The sequence below is a fragment of the Pinus tabuliformis genome, chromosome 1_2 (assembly GCF_031772625.1).
Source record: "Pinus tabuliformis cultivar Carrire ecotype Pingquan chromosome 1_2, CPIR1, whole genome shotgun sequence".
NCBI lineage: Eukaryota > Viridiplantae > Streptophyta > Pinopsida > Pinales > Pinaceae > Pinus > Pinus tabuliformis.
Window position 1 is genome coordinate 272843496 of NC_142298.1, and position 22735 is coordinate 272866230.

The following is a 22735-nucleotide window of genomic DNA, read 5'->3' on the forward strand; positions in this document are numbered from 1 at the left end:
AGATTCTCAAGGTCCTCTCCAACCTCTTCATCTTGACTAATGAGACCTTCCCTTTGGAGGGCTACCTCTAGGCTTTCACAAGCAGCTTCATTAGATTGGAATTTTGGCCCCTTATACTTTAAGAATTTGTTGATCAACTCGGTAAAAGATGAAATGCTTTCAGGCTCACATGAATCAAGCCAACCTCAATGCTTATATTCAATAGAGGCAATAAATAACTCGATGAGGCTATCTAGATGAACCACATTTACCTCGGAAGCATGCTTGATGAGTTTTGCTATGTGGTCAATTGCTATAGATGGATCACCCTCAAATTGTGGCATATTTCACATGAACTTCCAATCCAGGCCATTCAGTTATCCCGGGACCCATGTGATATCCAAAGAAGGGAACCACTCATGGAGCCTTTTGATAGCCATTGATTTTTGTATGTTGATATCATGGGAGTCGCCAAGGTGAACTAAAATTTCGTTAACAAATGCTTCCTTCACCCTACAAGCATTGACTTTGAAGTTCAATGAAGAACTATGGCTTCCTTCTTCCAATGGAGTCGCTAAAATGATATGTCAATAATGTCGTATGAGGAACAAGACACACGTCTTGTGCCCCCAGAAATGGCACCAAAAATGTTACTGCTCATACTATCAAGGGTCCTAGGAGGGGATCCTATAGAGCACCTACTAGATCAAGTGGCAACAATGGAGAAATAGTCCACTGTCACCTCAACTAAAGCTCCCTGCTCTTTATGGACTTTCACCAATGGGAGGAGATCTGGTATAAGAGGAATCACAAGGATGGATAGATCAATGATGAGATGAGGAGAGATTCCTAAAGCCTATTCACAAGAGAGGCTCAAATAAATGGCTTACTTGTTTTAGAAGCAAGGTGATTAGCTCTCTAGGAAGGGCTGAAAAGGATACCTAGACCTAGGTATGGGGAATATCCCTTGACAATAGGTATCCTAGATTTAAGAATCCTTAAAGAGAAAAGGTTTCTATGTAATCCTTGTGAAATTTGAATCACAAGGTTGCGGGACCACAAAGAACCCAAGTGGACCCAAATTGTTGAAAGTTGTAACTAAGAAAAATGAAAATTATTTTATTGACTTGCTTCCTGGGTTTCATGAGCAAGAATTTTGTTTTTGATCAAGACTCCCATTGAGAGTCTTTAGGATTTATTTGTCATCTAGTCATAAAATATAAGAGTCATTGTCATGTAAATGAACCATGTTACACTATGTAAAAGGTCATCTTGTCTATGTAAATTATACTCCAAAGAACTTGTCACCAAACCTCTTCAAGTCGGCCTACAAACATTAAAGAAGCTGCTAGAACAAGTTGGCCTACATGTAGTTGTCAAGTCAGCCTAAAGACCCAGAGAAGAAGGGTATAAGTAGGGGAACTCGACCATCATTCTAGGCATCAAGTTCGAACTCAATTCTAGTGAAGAAGTGCAGAAGGAAGTGCGAAAAAGGAGGCAATAAGAAATGGTTTTCTCCAAGGAAAAAGGACACTCTTCTAGGGTATCGAAGGAAGAATATTTTGGGGCAAACGAAGTAGAATCTTCTGGAGCAACAAGGTAGATTCTTCTTGGACAACGAAGTAGATTCTTCTGGGGCAACGAAGAAGGAATCTTTTGGGAGGCAGTGAATAAGTTTCTTCTGGGATAGTGAAGGAAGGAATCCTATGGAATAGTGAAGTAGAGACCGAGTTTCTCTAAGAAGACCTAGAGACCGAGATTCTCTAGGGAAATTGTGAAGGTGCACCATAAAAAGTAGAGACCGAGTTTCTCTAGAAGAAGTAAGAGAAGGAAGAGCAAGGAAGACTAGGTTGGTGACAAGGTTCTTGAAAGAGGATACTAAGAGTCAAGGGTCAGTGTCATTGTCATGGTACTTATCAATTGAAGATCTAGAAGAAGAATTTTATCGGGTTTTCCTCTCTAGAGGTGAGAGGTTTTGGCCCTGGCTGGAGAAGCCTATATTCTGTGTCACTTGTCTTTATTTTGCTAATTGTCTTGATGAAAAAGAACACACTAATGGACTAACAAAGTGGAAGATCATAAGTAATTGAAGAACAAGCATATCAAAAGCAATTATCAAGCAGAGAAATTGTTAATATTGAATGCCCTAGATTTCTCAACACTAGGTCAAGGGTGTGGGGTTGATCATCAATAGATGGGCTTGACCAGGTTTGGGAGGAGAATAGGATCAAAGGAATAATTTTCTCTTGGAGTTTAAATGCAGTGATCCAAATGAAGACACTAAGCCAAGGGGACCTAGGGAGAAGAACAATCTTTGAGCTGGGGCTTGGAATATCTCGGGATTCCACCGTCGAATTGAGCTCAAAATTGTAGGATCCCTTGAGAAGACCCCAACGTAGTTCTAGACCGAATTTCAATGGTTTTTGATGGCTTCAAATGATTTCGTGTGATGCCCTAAGAGGCCTTCTAGGGTTAGGCCTAGAAAATGGAGAAGGGAAGAAAAGAAGGGTTATTTTGGTCACCAAAGGAAAGCGAGGATCATCGCCTTGTATCTTTGGGATAATGGAGTCCAGATACACGAGAATTGTCATATGCTAAGGAGCACCAATTGACCATTGCTAGCCCCTTCCATGTGCAACAACTAGGTTATTAGAGATTTATACTTCGACTTGCAAAAGAGATGAAGTTTCATGGCTTGTTAACCTATTAGGTTTCCTTTAGGAACATTCACCCTCCCTCTCAATGACAACGCACATAATATATCAATTATTCAAGGCTTTAAGAAGAATTTCACATCAATTATGGCCCATACAAGAATAATGATAAAACATCTCATGCATTAGACAAGTAAGAAAATGAAATAGCATTAAATTTTACTTACAAGAGAGAGAGAGAGAGAGAGAGTATATCCATTCATCAATTTCACATAAGTAGAAGCTCCAAAGATAATCACAAAAATCCAAACATCATAGTGCATCAAGAAACTCCAAATTTTGTCCAAGAGAACAAGTGCAAAAATCTCAAGAGATACTAATCCAATTCCAATGATGATGAGCGGAATGAATGAGCCTCTCATCTAATCATACAATCCATAAGGAGGTTTGAATAGCCTAATTGGCCTAATTAAGTCCCAAATAATAAAGTAATGTACAATAGTGACATAACTTGGTGACAAGCCTACCAAGATAGCTGAATAATACAAAGATAAAGCCTCTCAAGAAGGCAAATATTAGATACAATGAGTTGTTAGGCCATTGAGGAGGCCTAGTGGAGTCCAAAATGTGGCAATGTGAGAGAATAGGGTTCAAACATAGTGATCAAGGGGGTGGCCCCTTGATATCCAAGCAAATCCAACATGGTGCCCCAAATGGGTGTGGGGGCACAGTGACAGCCTCGTGGGTCTCCAAGTGGATCGATAATGCCTATATACCATCTGAAAGCGCTGGAATGATGACATAAGCCATGCCATTGTCTCGTATGGTGAGACACATCCTCATCTGGACTGTGGAGCATCTGCCAAGTGTATGGTGCGAGTGTGTGTGAAAATTCCTATCCTGAAGGAACGCCTACTGCAACAAATCTGAATCTACTTCACCTACTTGATTTTTAAATTACATTCATCAACTTATTCTTCTGAATATTGAAGCAAATTACTTTTGCAGCCTACACTAATTAAATATTTGATCTCATGAAACAGAAAACAGAGCAAAGAACAAGATACATAGGACACACTTATTTTTGGACTCAATAGTCCCCGGAAAAACCTATTGTAGGAAAATCGGTGCAACAATTTTGAGGGTTTATTATTATGTAGGAGAAATATCTGAATACAAATCTAGGATGCTCATCTAGCAATCCTTTACAGAGAAAATACTGGTGGAAAACTTGAGTGAGTTTACCTCACTTCATTCGGCTGATCCGACAACAACACTAGCTAACCCCGTCTACTTCTGCGCTGACCCTGCGTCAGTCTTTCAGGCTCTGTGTCAGCCCTTCCGACTTCTACTTGACAGGAAACTTTCCCCTGCGTCAGTCTTTCAGGCTCTGTGTCAGCCCTTCCGACTTCTGCTTGACAGGCAACTTTCCCCTCTGCGCTGGCCCTTTTGGCTCTGCGTCAAGGCTATGTGGGCCAAGACTGGCTAGCATCAGTTCTCCCGGCTACTGCGCTGCCTCTCTGCGAGCTCTCTCCGCCTCTTTGTCAATATTCTCCGAAAAGCCCTCCCGGATTCTCACTGCCCCTCTGCTGTTGAATGATCACCTAGTTCGAATTTCTCAACTTCCTAGCCCCAAAAATCGAACTCCAGATCAATTCGTTCTCTCTGCGTGTGTTTCCAAATGAACCCCAAGCCTCCATTTTATAATTTTCCTGTTGAGTCTTCAATGGCCGAGATTAAGTCTCTAATGAACGGCTAAGATTAAAACATGACTTGATCCTCCTTCTAGATCATTCTCACCCATATTTTGATTAATACCCATTAATATTTTAATTTCCCTAAGTTTAGACTTAGGCACTTAGGCACTCCATTAAAAATATTAATTATTTTAATAAAATACAATTCGGGTGGAATTTCACCAAACGGTTTGTGGGTTCTTTAGAACTCATGTGCCTTAGCCTCTCCCCCAATTTTCAAGGCTAGAGCACTTCCGATGCTACCAAAAACTAACAGTGTGAAGCCAACTAGTCAAGATGGTCCAGGTGCATCATCCCCATCCAAGAGGTGGAACACGAGCAATCAATGAGTGGTTCTGAGGCATCCATGAAGTGTTACATTACTTTCTGTTGTGATGCAGTCCCATGGCTCTCGATGCCCACCCTACAAGTGTCCCAATGTGACCGACCCTCTGGAGGGCTTAGACCTTGTATAGGGAGACCAAACCCCAAATGGAGACCCATCTCTAATCCTGCATAAGATCCAATGCGTCTCCTTGTGTTCCCTTACAACAAATCATTAGAGTAATTAAGTAAAAGAGCTTACAAATCATGGAACACAAGTGGACACTTCATAGTGACACGTCCTTCCATAATGGGCTTTGGCATGTACAGGGGTCTCCAAGCTCAATAAAAAGGTTAACTAAAGATTCTGTTAGGTGGTTTCAGCCTTCAAAGGGGGTGACATGTCCATGGTACATCTGTCAAGTGGTAGGTGGCATGTGATATAATGATGGAATGGAGTGGGGCACCACGGAAGGATCCAAGCCACAAGCCATGGTACAAGGGTAGCTATAATGGGGGAAGCCCACACTTGGGTATATGAATGTAGGAGGGAGCAATCATGGTACATGAGTTACCTCGACCTTTGTTTTTCCACCCTTCTTCATATGCCTTTTGCCTTTCATTGCTTTTCTTCATAATTGCTCGGGGCTCTAGGGGATGAGAGCGTGATGTGTAGGGTATAGCAGTGGACACCCCCTTAAGATGGGGTAGTTGATCGCCCACCCGGATTTGGAACAATTATGGGTTCTTTAATGATAAAGGGGCCTCATATAGGGCCCATAGGAACCAGGGTGATGGCCATAGATAAGGAGGAGGGCTCCTGTTTGCCTTTTGCCCACGCACTAAATTTGTATATCCCGACCATCTTTTGCATTTTATGGTACATTTCCTATTGAGAGTGGTCATATTATGCTTTTTCGTTTTCTTTTAGCTACATCAACCTCTGGGGCATCGTTCCAGGCTCGACCCAAGGTGTGGATAAGGGGAGGAGGAGGCTAACTCCTTGTGGACCCCGTGGACAAATGTGGACTTATATGGGAAAAATGATGAATGGGGTTGTAATGAGCGGAGGAGAGTAATGTATATAGTATCGGGAAGCAGGACCACACAACCAAAATCAGGGTTTCCCATGTAGTGCCACCCTAAAGCCTGGTAGCCAATAAAGGAGATCCCACAGGACTAGGATACAAGGTTAACCATCAAATCGGGTAGAGGAGATAAGGGTACAGACCTAGCCCATTCTTTCCACCGAATCCCCCCACTAATTCATGCCCAAAAGTGTCCATGATAAGTAAACAAAAATACCCAACTACACAATGAAAAGCCATACCTTTGGGGTTGGAAGGCCCACCTTCAAACATACAATCATAACAAATGGACGATGGAGTACATGGCTGGCTTAGGTGGTGGAGAAAATGGCACATTGAGCTATCTGGTGGCTGAAAGAGGCCGCCGGTTGAGGACCATCTAGGAGAAAATTTTCTCCTATGGATATTACCCACAGAGTGGTAGGTAGCAGTAATCATTGAAGGGGATTGAGTGTGAATCAAATTCCCATCAAGTGATTAGTCAAGGCTCTCTTTGGATCATCAATAATCAAAGTAATGCAGGCTTGAATTAGGTTCCCGCCACAAGATATTCTTCTTCTCATGTTTATTTGTCACTCATATGAGTAGTTGGAAACTGTCTTGCTCCGATCACTTATAGTCTCACCAACTTGGGGAGATCTGCGAGATGGATTGTTGTGGAGGCAGCTTTCACTCTTTCCCACAGAGACTATCTTTTGCACCTTGGGCTCACCATTGCTGTCACTCTCTAACACTGGCACATTACCATCTATACACCCTTTACCAGCTCGAGGTGTGACCTTCACTATGATGTCCATGTTCCTGTCTTGTAGGAGTCATTTTGATTGGTTCTTGTATTCATTCATTTCCTTTCGATCCAGTTTATTAATAGCATGGAATCCCTCATCCCTACCAAATTGTTAATCCTCAATTTAAGAGAAATCTGTAGACCTTGCACCAAAGCCATGAACTTGACTTCATATATGAAGCTATGCTTATCCCCATTCTGTATCTCAGGATGTTCTGTATTGTGTAGTCACAAATAATCTCTTCTCAAGTCATCAACTCCTGCTTTGATTGTGAAGTTTCTTCAGTGTTGAGCTTGAAGGAGCTGTGAGGGCCAATTTCCTAGTCAGAATATGGTCCTAGCTAGTGCGACTACCTCATATCTTTCTTTAAAGGGTGCTTTTTTGGCCTTTTGGTTGAGATTGTGATGTATGAAAAGTTTATGTTTATTACTCATTTGTTCTGCTGTTATTGCGAATGTGTATTCTTTGTTTTATATAGAAAAGCTAGTGAATACTTGTTAGCATTTTTTACGTAGTGATGTAATTGGTGAGTAGGGTATTCATCTTTTCAATCATTCATGTGCATCTTTTAACACTTTGTCTCTATTTATTTTGTAGATTTGGAATTGCTCACAAGCAGAAGGTACTACAGCCTGTGGTACATTGTGTCTTTAGGTGAAGTTCATTGCATCCATGTGATATCTTGTGGTATCCTATGATCAAAATGCCAAGTTCTGGTTAGACTAAATCCAAGAGAGAAAAAAAAATACATATTTATTTTGATAGTATGTGCTTCTGCACAGCAATTTTGTTGAAAAGGTTACCTGGTTTCTGATTGTAATCACTGGTTGCGTAGAAAAATTGGAACCTGGAAACTATATTTGGCATGCTAAATTCTACCATTGTACACAAATTTTCATTTAGCAAAACATATTTTGCCCATGGATATAAGTGGGAAGACTGTACTAATGATGCATTCTTGTGCTGATATATTACAAATTTTTTTCTGTAAATTTATTGTTATAACTTATCACTTGAATTTCAAGTATAGATTTTGTATATCAAGCTTGTGAACTGTCCAAAGAACTATAGAACATCTGCTTAGTATGACATGAATTTGGTTCCAGGTTCATATTGAGGTTGTTTCCATTAACTGGTTGGATGTCTTTAGGCTGTACCTTTATGGATTTTTCCTCGACCATTTCCCCAACTGAAACCTACTCTACCTCTTTGATTTTGATAGTCTAAGAGATAACATGAAGTGACAATCTATTGTAGTTTTTTTGTTACTAGTTACATCATGCCTAGTACAAGCCTTATAATTAACCTATATCACAAGGTTCACCAGATTTGAACCTTGAGGTTCGAAATAACAAATCTCAAGAAATTTTTTAATTCGTTCAAAGTTCATTGAACCTAAACAAATTCCTGTCAGTTCAAATTCGAACGTCAACCTGAGTTTAAAGATGATTTTGAAGCAATTATTTTTGTAGGTTTGTGGTTTAAGGTTTCATTGTGTGTGGTTTAACACGTAAAAAAGTCTTGCTACAAACATAATCATCCATTCCTGCCGCGCTGCACCCAGACTTCTCATTCTTGCCACACCGCATAGATTCTTTCATACCCTTGCACCCTCTCCGGCCTGAACCTCAGTACACTGTTTGTCATATCACTGTGCCCTCTCCAGCTTGAACCAGGCTTGGCTGTTTGTCATTCCACCCTCTCCACCCCTCGACTATTTGTCATATCTAGCTCAAACCCCTCGACTGTTTTCCATTTCGTCATGTCCTCTCTAGCTTGAAATTGAATCCGCTGGACTGTTGATAGGTTACAAAGAAGTTGCATAACTGAATCTCGATTTAAGAAAATGCTTCAAGAGGTTACAAAGGTAGATCATGCCTCAATCTCGACGCAGTGAAACTATTTCAAGAGGTCTCAACTCTCAATTTCGCCATTGGCTCAACCTTAAGGTGGCAGCCTACAGGTTTTAACCCTTCATTTCCTTTCTGATTCTTTATATGCTGATTATTATTTCAAAAATGCACAAAGAACCAAGAGTACAGTCACTACTTTCCATTTTCTAGTTTTCTGGTTGATCAGACTGTGCTTTTAGTTTTGAAATTTATGCATGCACCTGGTGCCGCAAAATCTAGCAGTTCTAGTACAAAACCTCACTAGGCAGGGCCAGACCTTATGGCAACAAGAGAAAGGGTTGCCAATTGCACCTTAGCAACCTTTCTCCTGTTGTTTACTGGTTTTTGACCACAAGGGAGGCTTGCCTATACTACATCGTATTCTAATGCTATGGCTCAAGGTGATGGACAATAGGTCTATCATGTGGTACAAAGAACTGCCAATGCATAGAGAGGCCTAGATATTCTATACCAATGTTCAAATATTTTATGCCTAGACCAAAGATAAGGCTGCTATAAGTTAGGGTTTGATTGATATGCAATAATAAGGTGCACAATGTCATATAGCAGCACAAAGGAAAAGGCCTTCCAATGATAATCAACAAAGAGGAACAAAGGCTTAATAGACACTAGGATTAGGGCTAGGAAGTTCATCTTTATGGCTGAAATGTATGCAATAACAGCAAACAGGTGTGACATCAGCCCTAAATAGGAGGTATTTACCATGCACTTTGCTAGATTTTGCCTTTATATGCTTTATAGAAGCAATTCGTAAATTATGAGCCACAAAAAACCAACATAAATGCACTTTTATGCAGAAAATTGCCTTAAGAACCCCAATGGCTAACCCTAGACATCTAGGAATAAGGGAAAGAGGAGAAATTCACTAAAATTTATGGATTTTCAACACAACAAATATTAGTGCCTTATCCTACAAGGGTTTAATGGATTCTTCTAGCACTAAATGTCATGGAAGAGACTTTGATGGAGTAAGGGGGGACGATTAGGGCATCCACTTTCAAAATCCTAATTATTTTTCTTTGAGGGGAGAAATTAAGTATAGGGAATGCACAATCAGAGTTTCCTTAATGTCATGGAAGAGACTTTGATGGAGTAAGGGGGGACGATTAGGGCATCCACTTTCAAAATCCTAATTATTTTTCTTGTGAGGGGAGAAATTAAGAATAGGGAATGCACAATCAGAGTTTCCTTATAGGCTTCCAAGAGAACTTTTTTGCATGCAATAATGGAACAAGATTTCAACATAAATTCAATATTTAGTCATGGCGCAAATAGAAACCCTTTATCAAACATACAATATGCAAGATATTAAAGGTAAAGCATTAAACTAAGAAAATTCTTCGAACAAGCACTTTCAATCCAAGAAAAATATCTCCATGCAAAAGATCTTCTCCACAAGAAATTCGCACCATATAAAAATCATATTTTGCCCGTTGTAACGAAAAAGACTAATTCACTCTCTTAGGAGAGAAGAGTGAAGAATGTGTGATGATGAAATGAAAAGAAGGGGAGCCTCTATTTATATGAGGATTATCTCCCTCATTTTTGCGATAATACAAGTAAAATCCCTAAAATAAGGCCTGATTACAAGTTAACTTTGAGTGTTCCACAAGAGTGATGTTATAAGCCCAACTTGATTGATCAAAAACATAGAAAAAACTTAAAAGATGCCAAAAATGCCCACATGTGTGGGAGAAAATCCTCCTCCACAATGACATCATCCTCCAAAGAAGCTTTAAATGCCATAAGTGTCAAATGGGTTAATACGTGCTACATGCTCCAAAAGGTAGCTCTATGTCTATGGACATGCCTCCATACCAAGACTTCATCACCAAAGTGCCCAATGTTGAAATTTTGAAGGTCTATGCTGCAACAATTTCTTATTCCAACCATGGGACTAGATTCCTCTTTTTGAGAGGACCAATTTTGACTATTGAAGCGCTCAATTTGGATAAGGGAAAGTGTACTTATGAAGAAAATCCCACATATGTACATTTGGACAGGTCGACCCTAACATGAAATTGGTCACCCTTGGAAGCCTATAAATACAAGTTACCTTTGGTACAACTGTGTGAGAGCATCCCACATCTCCTTGGCCGTATTATTAGCTGATATATGCGAGACTTTATGGTCTCGAACTCCATCCAGGATCATCCGCTTCGCCTTGGCCATCTCCTTGAATTCCTTCAGCTGATTTGCATCAGTAGGTTTTGCCACAACATTTTCTGCATAAGACTTCATACCATGCTCATCAAGGAGAAACAACATCCTAGCCTTCCAAATGACATAGCTGGAGGCACCATCCAATCTGTCTTGATCTCTTAGCCCAGTTATGGTCATTTATGCAAAATTAAAAAAAAAACTGGAATCTCCTCTTGTTTCCTTGCTCGACTGCCTCTTCTGAAATGCACGCTCCCTTCTGCAGTGCGTAGAACTGCTTTGTCTACCTCGTTTTACATTCAGCTACTTCCTGAATCTACTCGCTCAGCCTTTCCAAATGTCCTTTTCCGCAAAATTGGCATTCGAATTGTAACCCCAAGAACTTGAATTGGCTAGTAAGGCAAACTTGCACGACCTTTTGCAACTGGAAAATTATGGATCTCCTCTAGAAAAATGGAACTGGAAACCTTTAGGTAAATCAGGAAATTCCTCCTTGTGTGTGTGCACTTTTTCTTCCACCCGACACAAATCCAGCTCTAGCAAACTGCTTCAAAACCCTCTGTGCTCAAACAAGAAATTTGTTTAGCGAAAATATTGATTTGCTTCACCAGAATTACTTCCCAGCTTCACTACTGCTAGCTAGAATTGCTACTGGGCTTTGCGAATTTTCCTTGCCACCTATAGTAGAAAAATCAAACCCTCTACCCAGTAGTTCAAACCGACTGGCCAACTGTTGTAGTGGCTACAAACACCCTCCAAAATTTTGCCTTAGCTTCGTTTTGGAGCCTCCCTACCAACCATCCTCAGCAACATGTCTTGCACCATCAAGCATATAGGCTTCAACTGTTTCTCAGTGTCTTGTCAGCCTGTGCATGTCAGTTTTCTTCACTCCCCTCACAGGTTGTCTTTCTGAACTTAGACCATGTGCTAGCCAAGCAACTCCCCCAGAAAATTGCGCAATTCTGGAGGGGAACCAGCCTTCCCTCTAGAAATTGCGCAAATCAGCTGGCCAACCTGCTGAGCTCAAGAATTGCACAAATCAGTCTGTCAGGCTTCCCTTAGAAAATTGCGCAATTCTGGAGGGGAACTAGCCTTCCCTCCAGAAATTGCGCAAATCAGCCTGGCAACCTGCTGGGCTCCAGAATTGCGCAGAGCAGTTAGGCAGTCTTCCTCTAGAAAACTGCGCAATCTGACCCAGCACTGCTGCTCAGCCTAGAAATTGTGCAATTCTGGGAGGCAGTCACCTGCTAACCCCAGAAATTGCGCAATCCCTCTAGGACAGCTAGCCCAGCTCAACCCAGGAACTGCGCAAATTTTCATCCCAGGCTTGCAGACCGATGCATGTGCCTTTAGGTTGATTGGCTCCCTCTGGGATCGAGCAAAACTGATTTGCATGCATGGACTGCTTTTCCCAAGGTAGCATGCAAAGGCATCCCTAGATTTAGGGATCTATTTTTAGCAGCTAGAGGTTACATGCAATGCTCATTTTAGAAACCTCCCGCCAAGTGTCGCTTTTCCTAGATTTGTGGCATGCGCGTCATAACCTCGATTTTATCAAAACTTATGAACTGGACACTGCAGAGCTCATTCCTCACATCGATCTTGCAGCTCTGACATCCCACATCGCATCTAGGAGTCGTTGACACATTCAACTCAGCTGTTTCGGGGTAAGCCCGCTTTGCATGTCTTGCGCTGCATTTCTGTCGCTTTTTGTGTTTCGGCTTGTGTGAGTGTTGTTTGCTTGATTTGAGTGATCACTTGCTGTTGTTTTGATGTATGTTATGTTGTAGAAACACCGTTTTAGTTTTCGTTCACATCTCACTGCTGTCGCATGCATGATACTGTTTTTGCACTGACGGTTGCTGTTGTGGCGACTCGCTTCACACACATGCATGCTTTCCCATTTTTGAATCCTGCACTTACTATTTGCATGCATGATCATTCACTCTCGTTTACACTCAGTTTCACCATGCATTCAGACTTCTCAAGCTTTCAGTCGCCTGTTGGCAAGTCTAGGCTTCCTTTGCCCGGCCAGCATTGCACATTTTTGGAAGTGAAGGCTCTACCTTCCCTCTAGAAATTGCGCAAGTATGGCCAAGTACTGACCTCTAGGCTTGCATTGCGCAATTCTGGGAGGCAGTGCTTTGCTGGCCCCAGAAACTGCGCAATGCAGTTCGCTGGTTTGCATGTCATTGTTGACTGAAATTGCTCATTGCGCAGTTTCAGTCATTAGCAGGCCAGGCTGGACTGTGCATTGTGTAGTTCCAGCAGTCAGTCAGCCTCCCGATAGCCTGGACCGTGCCTTGTGCAGTTTTGGCAGTCAGTCTCTCAACCTCCTAGTGAAAATTGCGCAATCTTCAGAGACAGTCACACATGTATGTTACATGTCAGTTCTCTAGTTTGTTTTGGTTTTGGACTGACAGATTTCTTGTCATGAGTGTTGCTATGTCTCAAAGTATCATAGGTGTTCGTCTACCTCTCAGCAACATCACAGTTACAATGGCTTCCATGAGAGCAGAGTCGAAGACACTGTTCAGAGCACGACTGGGGATGCAGTCGATGAAATGTCTATGAACTTGCCTATCTATGAAGACATCAAGCTGTTCATGGACAAGGATATCAAGATGAAATGGCAACAATGTCACATCGAGCAGTACCATCAGCAGTAGCAAAAGGTAGCACACTTGCATGTGACAAATGCAAGAGGAAGGTTGTTGATAGCACAAAGGCGAAATAAAGTTGCAAGCTCAAGCAGATCCACTTGTGATGAAAGCAACTTTCGAGAATGAGGCTATGAGGCGACGACGCGACAAGAGGATCACACGAAGGCAGAGAGAAAAACAGAGAAGGAGTTGCATGTGCTAAAGTGGCAACTAAAAGAAGAATAGGAGCTTCACCGACAAGAGAAGAAGTTGCAGCAAGAATAGGTACATCAAGAGGCGCAACATGCAAAGACTGATGAAACTGCGCCCATACGAGTTATGGACCTATCCAGCAATTGGCATGGAGTAGACAGGGTAAGCAGTGTTGTCGATCGCATGCAAAGGTATTCAGGAACATGGATGTCATTGTGTGCATGCATGCGATCCCACCCATTTGGCACACTCACCAAAGCAAAGACAAGAAGCAAGTTCGATTGGAGCTGAACATGTATTTTGACAAGTTGATGCGCATTGTCAGCAACACACACTCGAAGATCAGCACAGACACTATGCATCGGTATGTTACTGGTCTAGCTGCACTCAAGACGATGATGCACATGTTATCATATGAGTTGGACATAGGAAGTAGATTAGTGTACCCGGATGCAATGGAGGCAAGAGTTCGTTTTTCAGCAAGATGTCACCATTGAGCGCACGGACACCATCACAGACGACCAAGGTTGGCATCAGTTTGTCAACGTCGATCATCGCAAGGATGTTAAAGAGTTGGTCTTACCACAAATATCTGAGATAGCTTGCATGGCTTGCTCAAGCCTATTTTGTCTCACATGGGTACATGTGCAGATTGTATGTAACGTCTTGTCAAGTGGAAGTTCAAGTGTCAATAGTTGAATGTAACAATCATAGAGTAGTTGAAGAGTCATGAGGGTAGATGAACAATCACAAAGGGTTAATGTTAAGGGTCACCCCACCCATTGCTATATATAGTCCCTCATAACTCATTGTAGAGACTTTTGGTCAGCGAAGCTTCAGATAGGAGTATCTTAGAGAAAGCTTGGAGAGTATTGTAACGAGCCTTGGCTTCTCCACTATGCAGAGCTAGTATATCTCTTATGAGGAGTAGGCGACAGTGACTGTAACGTTCCGTTGTCGGAACTAGCCGTTGGTCATGGTTGTATTGTATGACTGGAACTTTGAATTCTTAATATAACAGAGCCAACACGTTTCATGCATATGTCATATTGTATTTCAGCTATCTTGTTTACTCTAAATGATATATGTATTTGTTTGCTTACGCATGTGTGTATAGTCTCTTTCTGTATATGTATGTATGAATCTTACTAAAATGTGTTGTTGGTTTAACCATCACCTTGGATTGCTAGCTTACTTGCTTTCCAGTGTGTGATGCATCTTTGCTCGTGTGTTCCCTTCTTAACTCCATGCTTTCACAAGTTTCCAAGGGGTGCACTCACCTCACCCTCTGCGTGTTAGAACCACTCTTGCTGCATATGTCACACCCTTGCTACCAACAGGGACATCTTACTTGCCTCTATGCGCAGCTGCGGTCAAGGCGACACCGTACGACCCATTGCTGGGACTCCTACACCAAACGGTTTGAGGTCTAGTTGGGACTTCTTACCAGGGAGATCCCCTGACATGTTGGTGCGTCCAACACTGTCAACATTTTTGGCGCTAGAAGGAGGGCCAGATGGCAAGCTATGTCGTCTCATCTTGTTTTGAACCTTTGCACATCTATCATGGATTCTATTTGTTAAATTGGCAACTAGGGCCAAACTCCATGTGGGTTAGCTTATTTCTGGCAGCTGATATTTTTATTGGATCCCTCTCGTCGAGAGGTGTAGGATTGATCCAAAGATCATCCGATTCCGATAAGTATTTATGGAGATATGAATTTATTTTGTTTATGTAATTATTATCAAGCCGACCAGCACTTATGTAGGCTCTAGAAGCCCAACCGACGTGTCTATTCAACCTCTACATTTTTAGTATAAATAAGAGAGGATTTGATGTCATTTAGAACACATTCTCCATGGGAACTCCTCCTCTCCACGTCTTGGGTTTTTGGAGAAGGAGGAGAACCAAAAAGATACGCACATTCTTCATGTGCTCTCCTCTCCACATCTTGGGTTTTTGGAGAAGGGGAGACACTAATGAAGGATGCCCTAAGATGTTGCCCTAATGGATCTGTCATAACAACGCAGGATCTGGCAGCGTGGTTTAAGGATCTATATGCAGTCGTGAAGGAATAAAATACGTTGACCTAGCCGCAGTCAATAACCATATCATGCAAGCCCTAAATCTGGTAGCGTAGTGGACATATACATACGCAGTCATTCTGGCAGTGCAATGAACATATATACGCACAGTTAATGAAGCCGCAATCTTTGGAATGAAGACGCAATCCATATATATATACGCAGATACCTATTCCATTGTTCAATAAATCATACGCAGGTCAATGGGACATGAATACGTTGTTCAATACGTTGTGTATGTATTCATATATACGCTGGCAATGACTACGTATACGCAGGCAATATATACGCAACAAATGGCACATAACTGAGGTACATATCAACAGACCCTAACTGCAGGAAGCTGCACGCAGGCCCTAATCTATGCACAGTTCATGCTGTTCATCATGAGGACATTCCGCTATAAATGGAAACATATACGCAGGTATATGTAGACTGGAGACATATACGCAGATACCTATTCCACTGTTCAATAAATCATACGCAGGTCAATGGGACATGAATATGCTGTTCAATACATTGTGTATGTAGTCATATATACGCTGGCAATGACTACATATACGCAGGCAACATATATGCATCAAATGGAAATATATATATACATAGTAATATACATGCTATAGTACCGCTGTAAGGGAAGACAGGGATGATATACGCATAGCATGGAGATACAGTCCTGTAATGAAGAACACAGTCTTGTAATAGAGTCATACGCATGAAGAGCACCATATCGCGGTCAATATATGCAGCTAGAACTCTCCTACGTTCTGGGCCAAAGCATGTTTTGGCATACGTATAGTTCAATATATATTTGTGTATTGATCTGAGCTCTTGCTAGCTCATATTTCTTGGTTATAATATCAGAACTCAAAGATGCAATCCCGATCTCATTAAGGATGAGCCTCTCAAACGTTGTCACAAGCCTGTTGACAGTGTGAGGTAGTCTAGATGGACAACATGTAAACCTTTGAGTATTGTGAGTGACAGCATGGCACATAAGACAACCTTAAGGCAGCAGCGTAATGATGATTCATATTAGCGTGGGCAGCATGTAGCATGATGATGAATAGGGCTGCATAATAATGGAAAATGCAGAATAATGGGCAGCATGATGATGAAGGCAGATGAGATGGTGCTCCACTGTAAGATGCAGCGAATGGACGAAATGGATAGCTGAAGCAGTCACCTTAGAGAATCAGTTGAAGCAATATGTCTTCAACTGATCTCTGTAGATATCAAAAGTCAAAGTGTTGACTTCTATTGTAATTGTACTATCTCTCTCTTTCTCTCTTTCTCTGCTGAACTTTGAAGAACATAAAAGAAGAATTGATCAAGGGTTTCCCCACACATTGTGGGGTTTGTCCCTGGCTCGTGCCATATCTTGTGTCCTCTTGCCTTGGCTTGTCTTCTGCGTTTTATATTTATGTTCTATCTGCAGTTTATCATAATGCTGATGTGATTGCTAACTGTGAAAATTTAAATAAATTGCTCTAGCGTAGAACATACCTAATCTTAACATGGTATCAGAGCTGAGGTGAAGACAATGCCCAAGCAAGAGTGAAATAGCAATCACCGAAGATAGTTGGGACAAGATAGAAGGATCAATGGGTTCCTCAAAATTCACCGAGGGTGAATTCAAAGCAAAGAATGTTATCAGAATGGCGCAGCGGAAGATTTTGATGGTCCATCTTAAGATCAATTCATTGGGAAGTTCGGATCTAAGGGTGGAAGGAAAGGCGGATGCCTTGTTGAAATAAGTTCGGCCGTTATGCGAAGGAGTGTTCGAATGGCAGAGACACATCTCTTGATGAAGATAACAATCATTCCTGGGACATCTTCAATGATCAAAAGAATGACTGGTAATGCAGGTCATCAAAGAAATGGTCGACTCTTCCACGAAAGCAAGGAACCCAAAATCTCTTTTATGTATCTGATCGAACCTGATGTCCCTCTTGGAAATGGAAGTCAAAGGTTATAGGGTGGCACTTATCGATGGAAAGGTACGTGTTTGAACATAGATCTTTTAAAGATGTTTTTAAGTTCAGGGTTGTATCAAGTTGCAGGAAGTCCATTGGGGACCATGTCCATTGACTCAGCACCGGAGGTCTATGAGTCAGATGGTGACTTGATGCCTGAATTCAAAAAGAAGCATGAAGGTACATATCTGAAAAGTATCGAAGGAAAATATTATAAGGGGACCATTCCCCTCATGCAGCAGGTTCACAGGTTTGGAACAACCCGAGGAGTTTGAGAATCATGATCAAGGAATCTCATGTATACAGGTGGAAGAAAGCCCTCTATGACTTGAAGGAAAACACCTCGGGCATAGTATGAGAGGATTGATAGCTGTCTAATGTAGCTGAGATTCACTAGGAGTGAAACCGATCCAAACCATTACTCGAAGGTTGTGGATGATAAACCTCTCGTACCGGCACCTATGTCTGACAGGTGCAGACCCTCTCATTTATAGAAGACAGAGGGAGTTGGATTCTGAATGTGAGAAGATAAGCTGCAAGCTTGTGACTGCCTCGAGGATCTTAACTTTCAGAAGTTATATGGTAATGATGTCGGACCAGATTTGGGAAATGCCTCTGAGTTTCATAAACTCATTCGCGTTGATGTTCTTGGAGAACCTCCGTCCGGACATCTGTGTTGCAGTTAGCATGGTGAGCTCATATTTGGTTGAGCCTCACTAGATTGGTGCCAAGAATCTTCTAAGATATCTTCAGGGCACAATCTCTCATGAATTGAGATACACTGCCGGAAATATGAAACCACATGATTATTCGAATGATGAGTGGGCAGGAAGTATGGAGGATCACTAGAGCACTTCTTAGTGCTGTTTGGAATCTGCCTTGATATCCTGGATGAGCAGGAAGCAGAAGTCGGTGACTCTGAGCATCACCAAGGCAGAATACATTGCTGATAGTATGGCCTTCTGTGAGGCAGTCTGGTTGCTGAAGCTCTTCAGTGAGCTGCATGATGAATATCACTGTGAATCTCTGTGACAACCAGAGATGGGATTCGATTATTGAGGAATCCTGTATTTGACAATTGCTCCAGCAGATAGACATCAATTACTGCCTTATCTGGGATATTGTAAGTCGATGATCAAGGAGGCTCCATCACACTGAGATGATGTACAGGACAGAGCCCTGAGGAAAGATCAAATTTGTGATTTTCCCGAACGACTTGGTGTCGTCGAGAGACCTTTGTAAAAGGGTCCTGCATGCTGCATACATTGAGCTCTAGGAGCTTTGGGGGGCTTGCAGTTCTATTGGAGCAACATACGACCACAGGGTGACTCACCCTCCCCTGGTGGTGCGCACTGAAACAAGATGATTCGCTCTCTTGTGGGACAAGATGATTCGCTCTCTTGTGTAGCAGGATGATTAGTTCTCCTGTGAGGCCTGGATTGATGTGTTCTCCATGGCGATTGTAGCAGGATTGATGTGTTCTCCTGTGAGGCCTGGATTGATGTGTTCTCCATGGCGATTGTAGCAGGATTGATGTGTTCTCCATGGCGATTGTAGCAGGATTGATGTGTTCTCCATGGCGATTGTAGCAGGATTGATGTGTTCTCCTGTGAGGCCTGGATTGATGTGTTCTCCATGGCGATTGTAGCAGGATTGATGTGTTCTCCTGTGAGGCCTGGATTGATGTGTTCTCCATGGCGATTGTAGCAGGATTGATGTGTTCTCCTGTGAGGCCTGGATTGATGTGTTCTCCATGGCGATTGTAGCAGGATTGATGTGTTCTCCTGTGAGGCCTGGATTGATGTGTTCTCCATGGCAGCCTGGATTGATGTGTTCTCCATGGCGATTGTAGCAGGATTGATGTGTTCTCCTGTGAGGACAGGATTGATTAAGTTCTCCTGTCGAGGCATCCTACCCATGCAGTCTGGGACTCATGGGAAGTACCTCTCATCTGATCAATGAGCAGGGAAATGAAGTTAGGGACCATAGTAGTACCGATGGATGCATCGTTGTATCTACCGTACTCCCTACGCTAGGATGTCCTCCATTGATCTGGGATCAATGATACTGGTCTGGGACCAGTGGTAGGAGTTGTACATGCTATGACGCTGACTTCGGGTCGGCTGAGACGGGTCTGGGACCAGTGGTACATACTCGGAGACTGACTTCGTGTCAGTGCAGTACTGGTCTGGGACCAGTGAGAGTGGTACATACTATGACGTTGACTTCGGGTCGGTTGAGACTGGTCTGGGACCAGTGGTACACTCTCTGAGACTGCGATACTGGTCTGGGACCAGTGCTAGGAGTGGTACTTACTATGAAGCTGACTTCGGGTCAGTTGAGACTAGCCTGGGACTAGTGGTATGCACTTTGAGACTGACTTCAGGTCAGTGGAGAATGATATGACTCATTCTCGATCAATTCTTCTTCTTCATAGTTCAGCGGAGATGAGCAGAGCAGAGCAGAGCCAGCAGAGCAAAGCTAGCAGAGCTGAGCTGAGCAGAGCAGAGCCAGTAGAGCTGAGCAGAGCAGAGCTAGCAGAGCCAGCAACGCTGAGCAGAGCAGAGCTGAGCCAGCAGAGCTAGGTAGAGTAGTGCAAGGCATTAATGGCAGAGATAGTACAGTCGTACATATGGATCAGCGGATGGAGTTCTCCCTAGTTGAGAGGGAGTGTTAAATTGGCAACTAGGGCCAAACACCATGTGGGTTAGCTTATTTCTGGCAGCTGATATTTTTATTGGATCCCTCTCGTCGAGAGGTGTAGGATTGATTCAAAGATTATCCGATTCCGATAAGTATTTATGGAGATATGAATTTATTTTGTTTATGTAATTATTATCAAGCCGACCAGCACTTATGTAGGCTCTAGAAGCCCAACCGACGTGTCTATTCAACCTCTACATTTTTAGTATAAATAAGAGAGGATTTGATGTCATTTAGAACACATTCTCCATGGGAACTCCTCCTCTCCACGTCTTGGGTTTTTGGAGGAGGAGAACCAAAAAGATACGCACATTCTTCATGTGCTCTCCTCTCCACATCTTGGGTTTTTGGAGAAGGGGAGACACTAATGAAGGATGCCCTAAGATGTTGCCCTAATGGATCTGTCATAACAACGCAGGATCTGGCAGCGTGGTTTAAGGATCTATATGCAGTCGTGAAGGAATAAAATACGTTGACCTAGCCGCAGTCAATAACCATATCATGCAGGCCCTAAATCTGGCAGCGTAGTGGACATATACATACGCAGTCATTCTGGCAGTGCAATGAACATATATACGCACAGTTAATGAAGCCGCAATCTTTGGAATGAAGACGCAGTCCATATATATATACGCAAATACCTATTCCACTGTTCAATAAATCATACGCAGGTCAATGGGACATGAATACGCTGTTCAATACGTTGTGTATGTATTCATATATACGCTGGCAATGACTACGTATACGCAGGCAATATATACGCAGCAAATGGCACATAACTGAGGTACATATCAACAGACCCTAACCGCAGGAAGCCACACGCAGGCCCTAATCTATGCACAGTTCATGCTGTTCATCATGAGGACATTCCGCTATAAATGGAAACATATACGCAGGTATATGTAGACTGGAGACATATACGCAGATACCTATTCCACTGTTCAATAAATCATACGCAGGTCAATGGGACATGAATACGCTGTTCAATACGTTGTGTATGTATTCATATATATGCTGGCAATGACTACGTATACGCAGGCAACATATATGCAGCAAATGGAAATATATATATACATAGTAATATACATGCTGTAGTACCGCTGTAAGGGAAGACAGTGATGATATACGCATAGCATGGAGATACAGTCTTGTAATGAAGAACACAGTCTTGTAATAGAGTCATACGCATGAAGAGCACCATATACGCTGTCAATATATGCAGCTAGAACTCTCCTACATTCTGGGCCAAAGCATATTTTGGCATACGTATAGTTCAATATATATTTGTGTATTGATCTGAGCTCTTGCTAGCTCATATTTCTTGGTTATAATATCAGAACTCAAAGATGCAATCCCGATCTCATTAAGGATGAGCCTCTCAAACGTTGTCACAAGCCTGTTGACAGTGTGAGGTAGTCTAGATGGACAACATGTAAACCTTTGAGTATTGTGAGTGACAGCGTGGCACATAAGACAACCTTAAGGCAGCAGCATAATGATGATTCATATTAGCGTGGGCAGCATGTAGCATGATGATGAATAGGGCTGCATAATAATGGAAAATGCAGAATAATGGGCAGCATGATGATGAAGGCAGATGAGATGGTGCTCCACTGTTAGATGCAGCTAATGGACGAAATGGATAGCTGAAGCAGTCACCTTAGAGAATCAGTTGAAGCAATATGTCTTCAACTGATCTCTGTAGATATCAAAAGTCAAAGTGTTGACTTCTATTGTAATTGTACTATCTCTCTCTTTCTCTCTTTCTCTGCTGAACTTTGAAGAACATAAAAGAAGAATTGATCAAGGGTTTCCCCACACATTGTGGGGTTTGTCCCTAGCTCGCGCCATATCTTGTGTCCTCTTGCCTTGGCTTGTCTTCTGCGTTTTATATTTATGTTCTATCTGCAGTTTATCATAACGCTGATGTGATTGCTAATTGTGAAAATTTAAATAAATTGCTCTAGCATAGAACATACCTAATCTTAACATTTTTGGCGCTAGAAGGAGGGCCAGATGGCAAGCTATTTCGTCTCATCTTGTTTTGAACCTTTGCACATCTATCATGGATTCTATTACACTCATCCCTCCACAATGTCTTTCGCATGCCGAACCTCTCAACATCACGAGGGAGTTTTTTGATCTCTTGTCTGAATTCACGTATGATGGTGAAGGCAAAGTAGCCTGGCCTGAGTACTTAGAAGACTTCTATGTATTCCTTGAGAATGCAGACGAGTTCTATGCAGAAGAGGTCAGTCTGCTGCTATCATACACACTTCACGAATCCCCACAACGGTGGTGCTGCAGTTTGCCTCCTGGCAGTGTGCACTCACTTGACTAGTTTTGTGATCTCATTGAATCTACTTTCCATCATTTTGATCCAGAACCTCTTGACAAAAAATGTTACAACAACGAAAGGTCCCGCAGGAATCGCTTATGGATTTTTGGCAGTGCTTTTGTGATTTGCAGTTTGAA

At 42.2% G+C, this 22735-nt stretch overlaps 1 protein-coding gene across 3 annotated transcripts in view; it reads left to right on the plus strand.

Moving 5' to 3' along the window:
* Positions 1–22735, plus strand: part of LOC149205393 (uncharacterized) — a 393121-nt gene that overhangs the window by 129861 nt on the left and 240525 nt on the right. For 2 of the 3 annotated variants that reach the window (XM_089395036.1, XM_089395038.1), the window contains exon 3: positions 7167–7191. In XM_089395036.1, the coding sequence (XP_089251162.1) occupies positions 7167–7191 (25 nt within the window). Of the gene's footprint in view, positions 1–7166; positions 7224–22735 lie in introns of all 3 variants that reach the window. The other variant, XM_089395037.1, reaches the window with a different exon arrangement.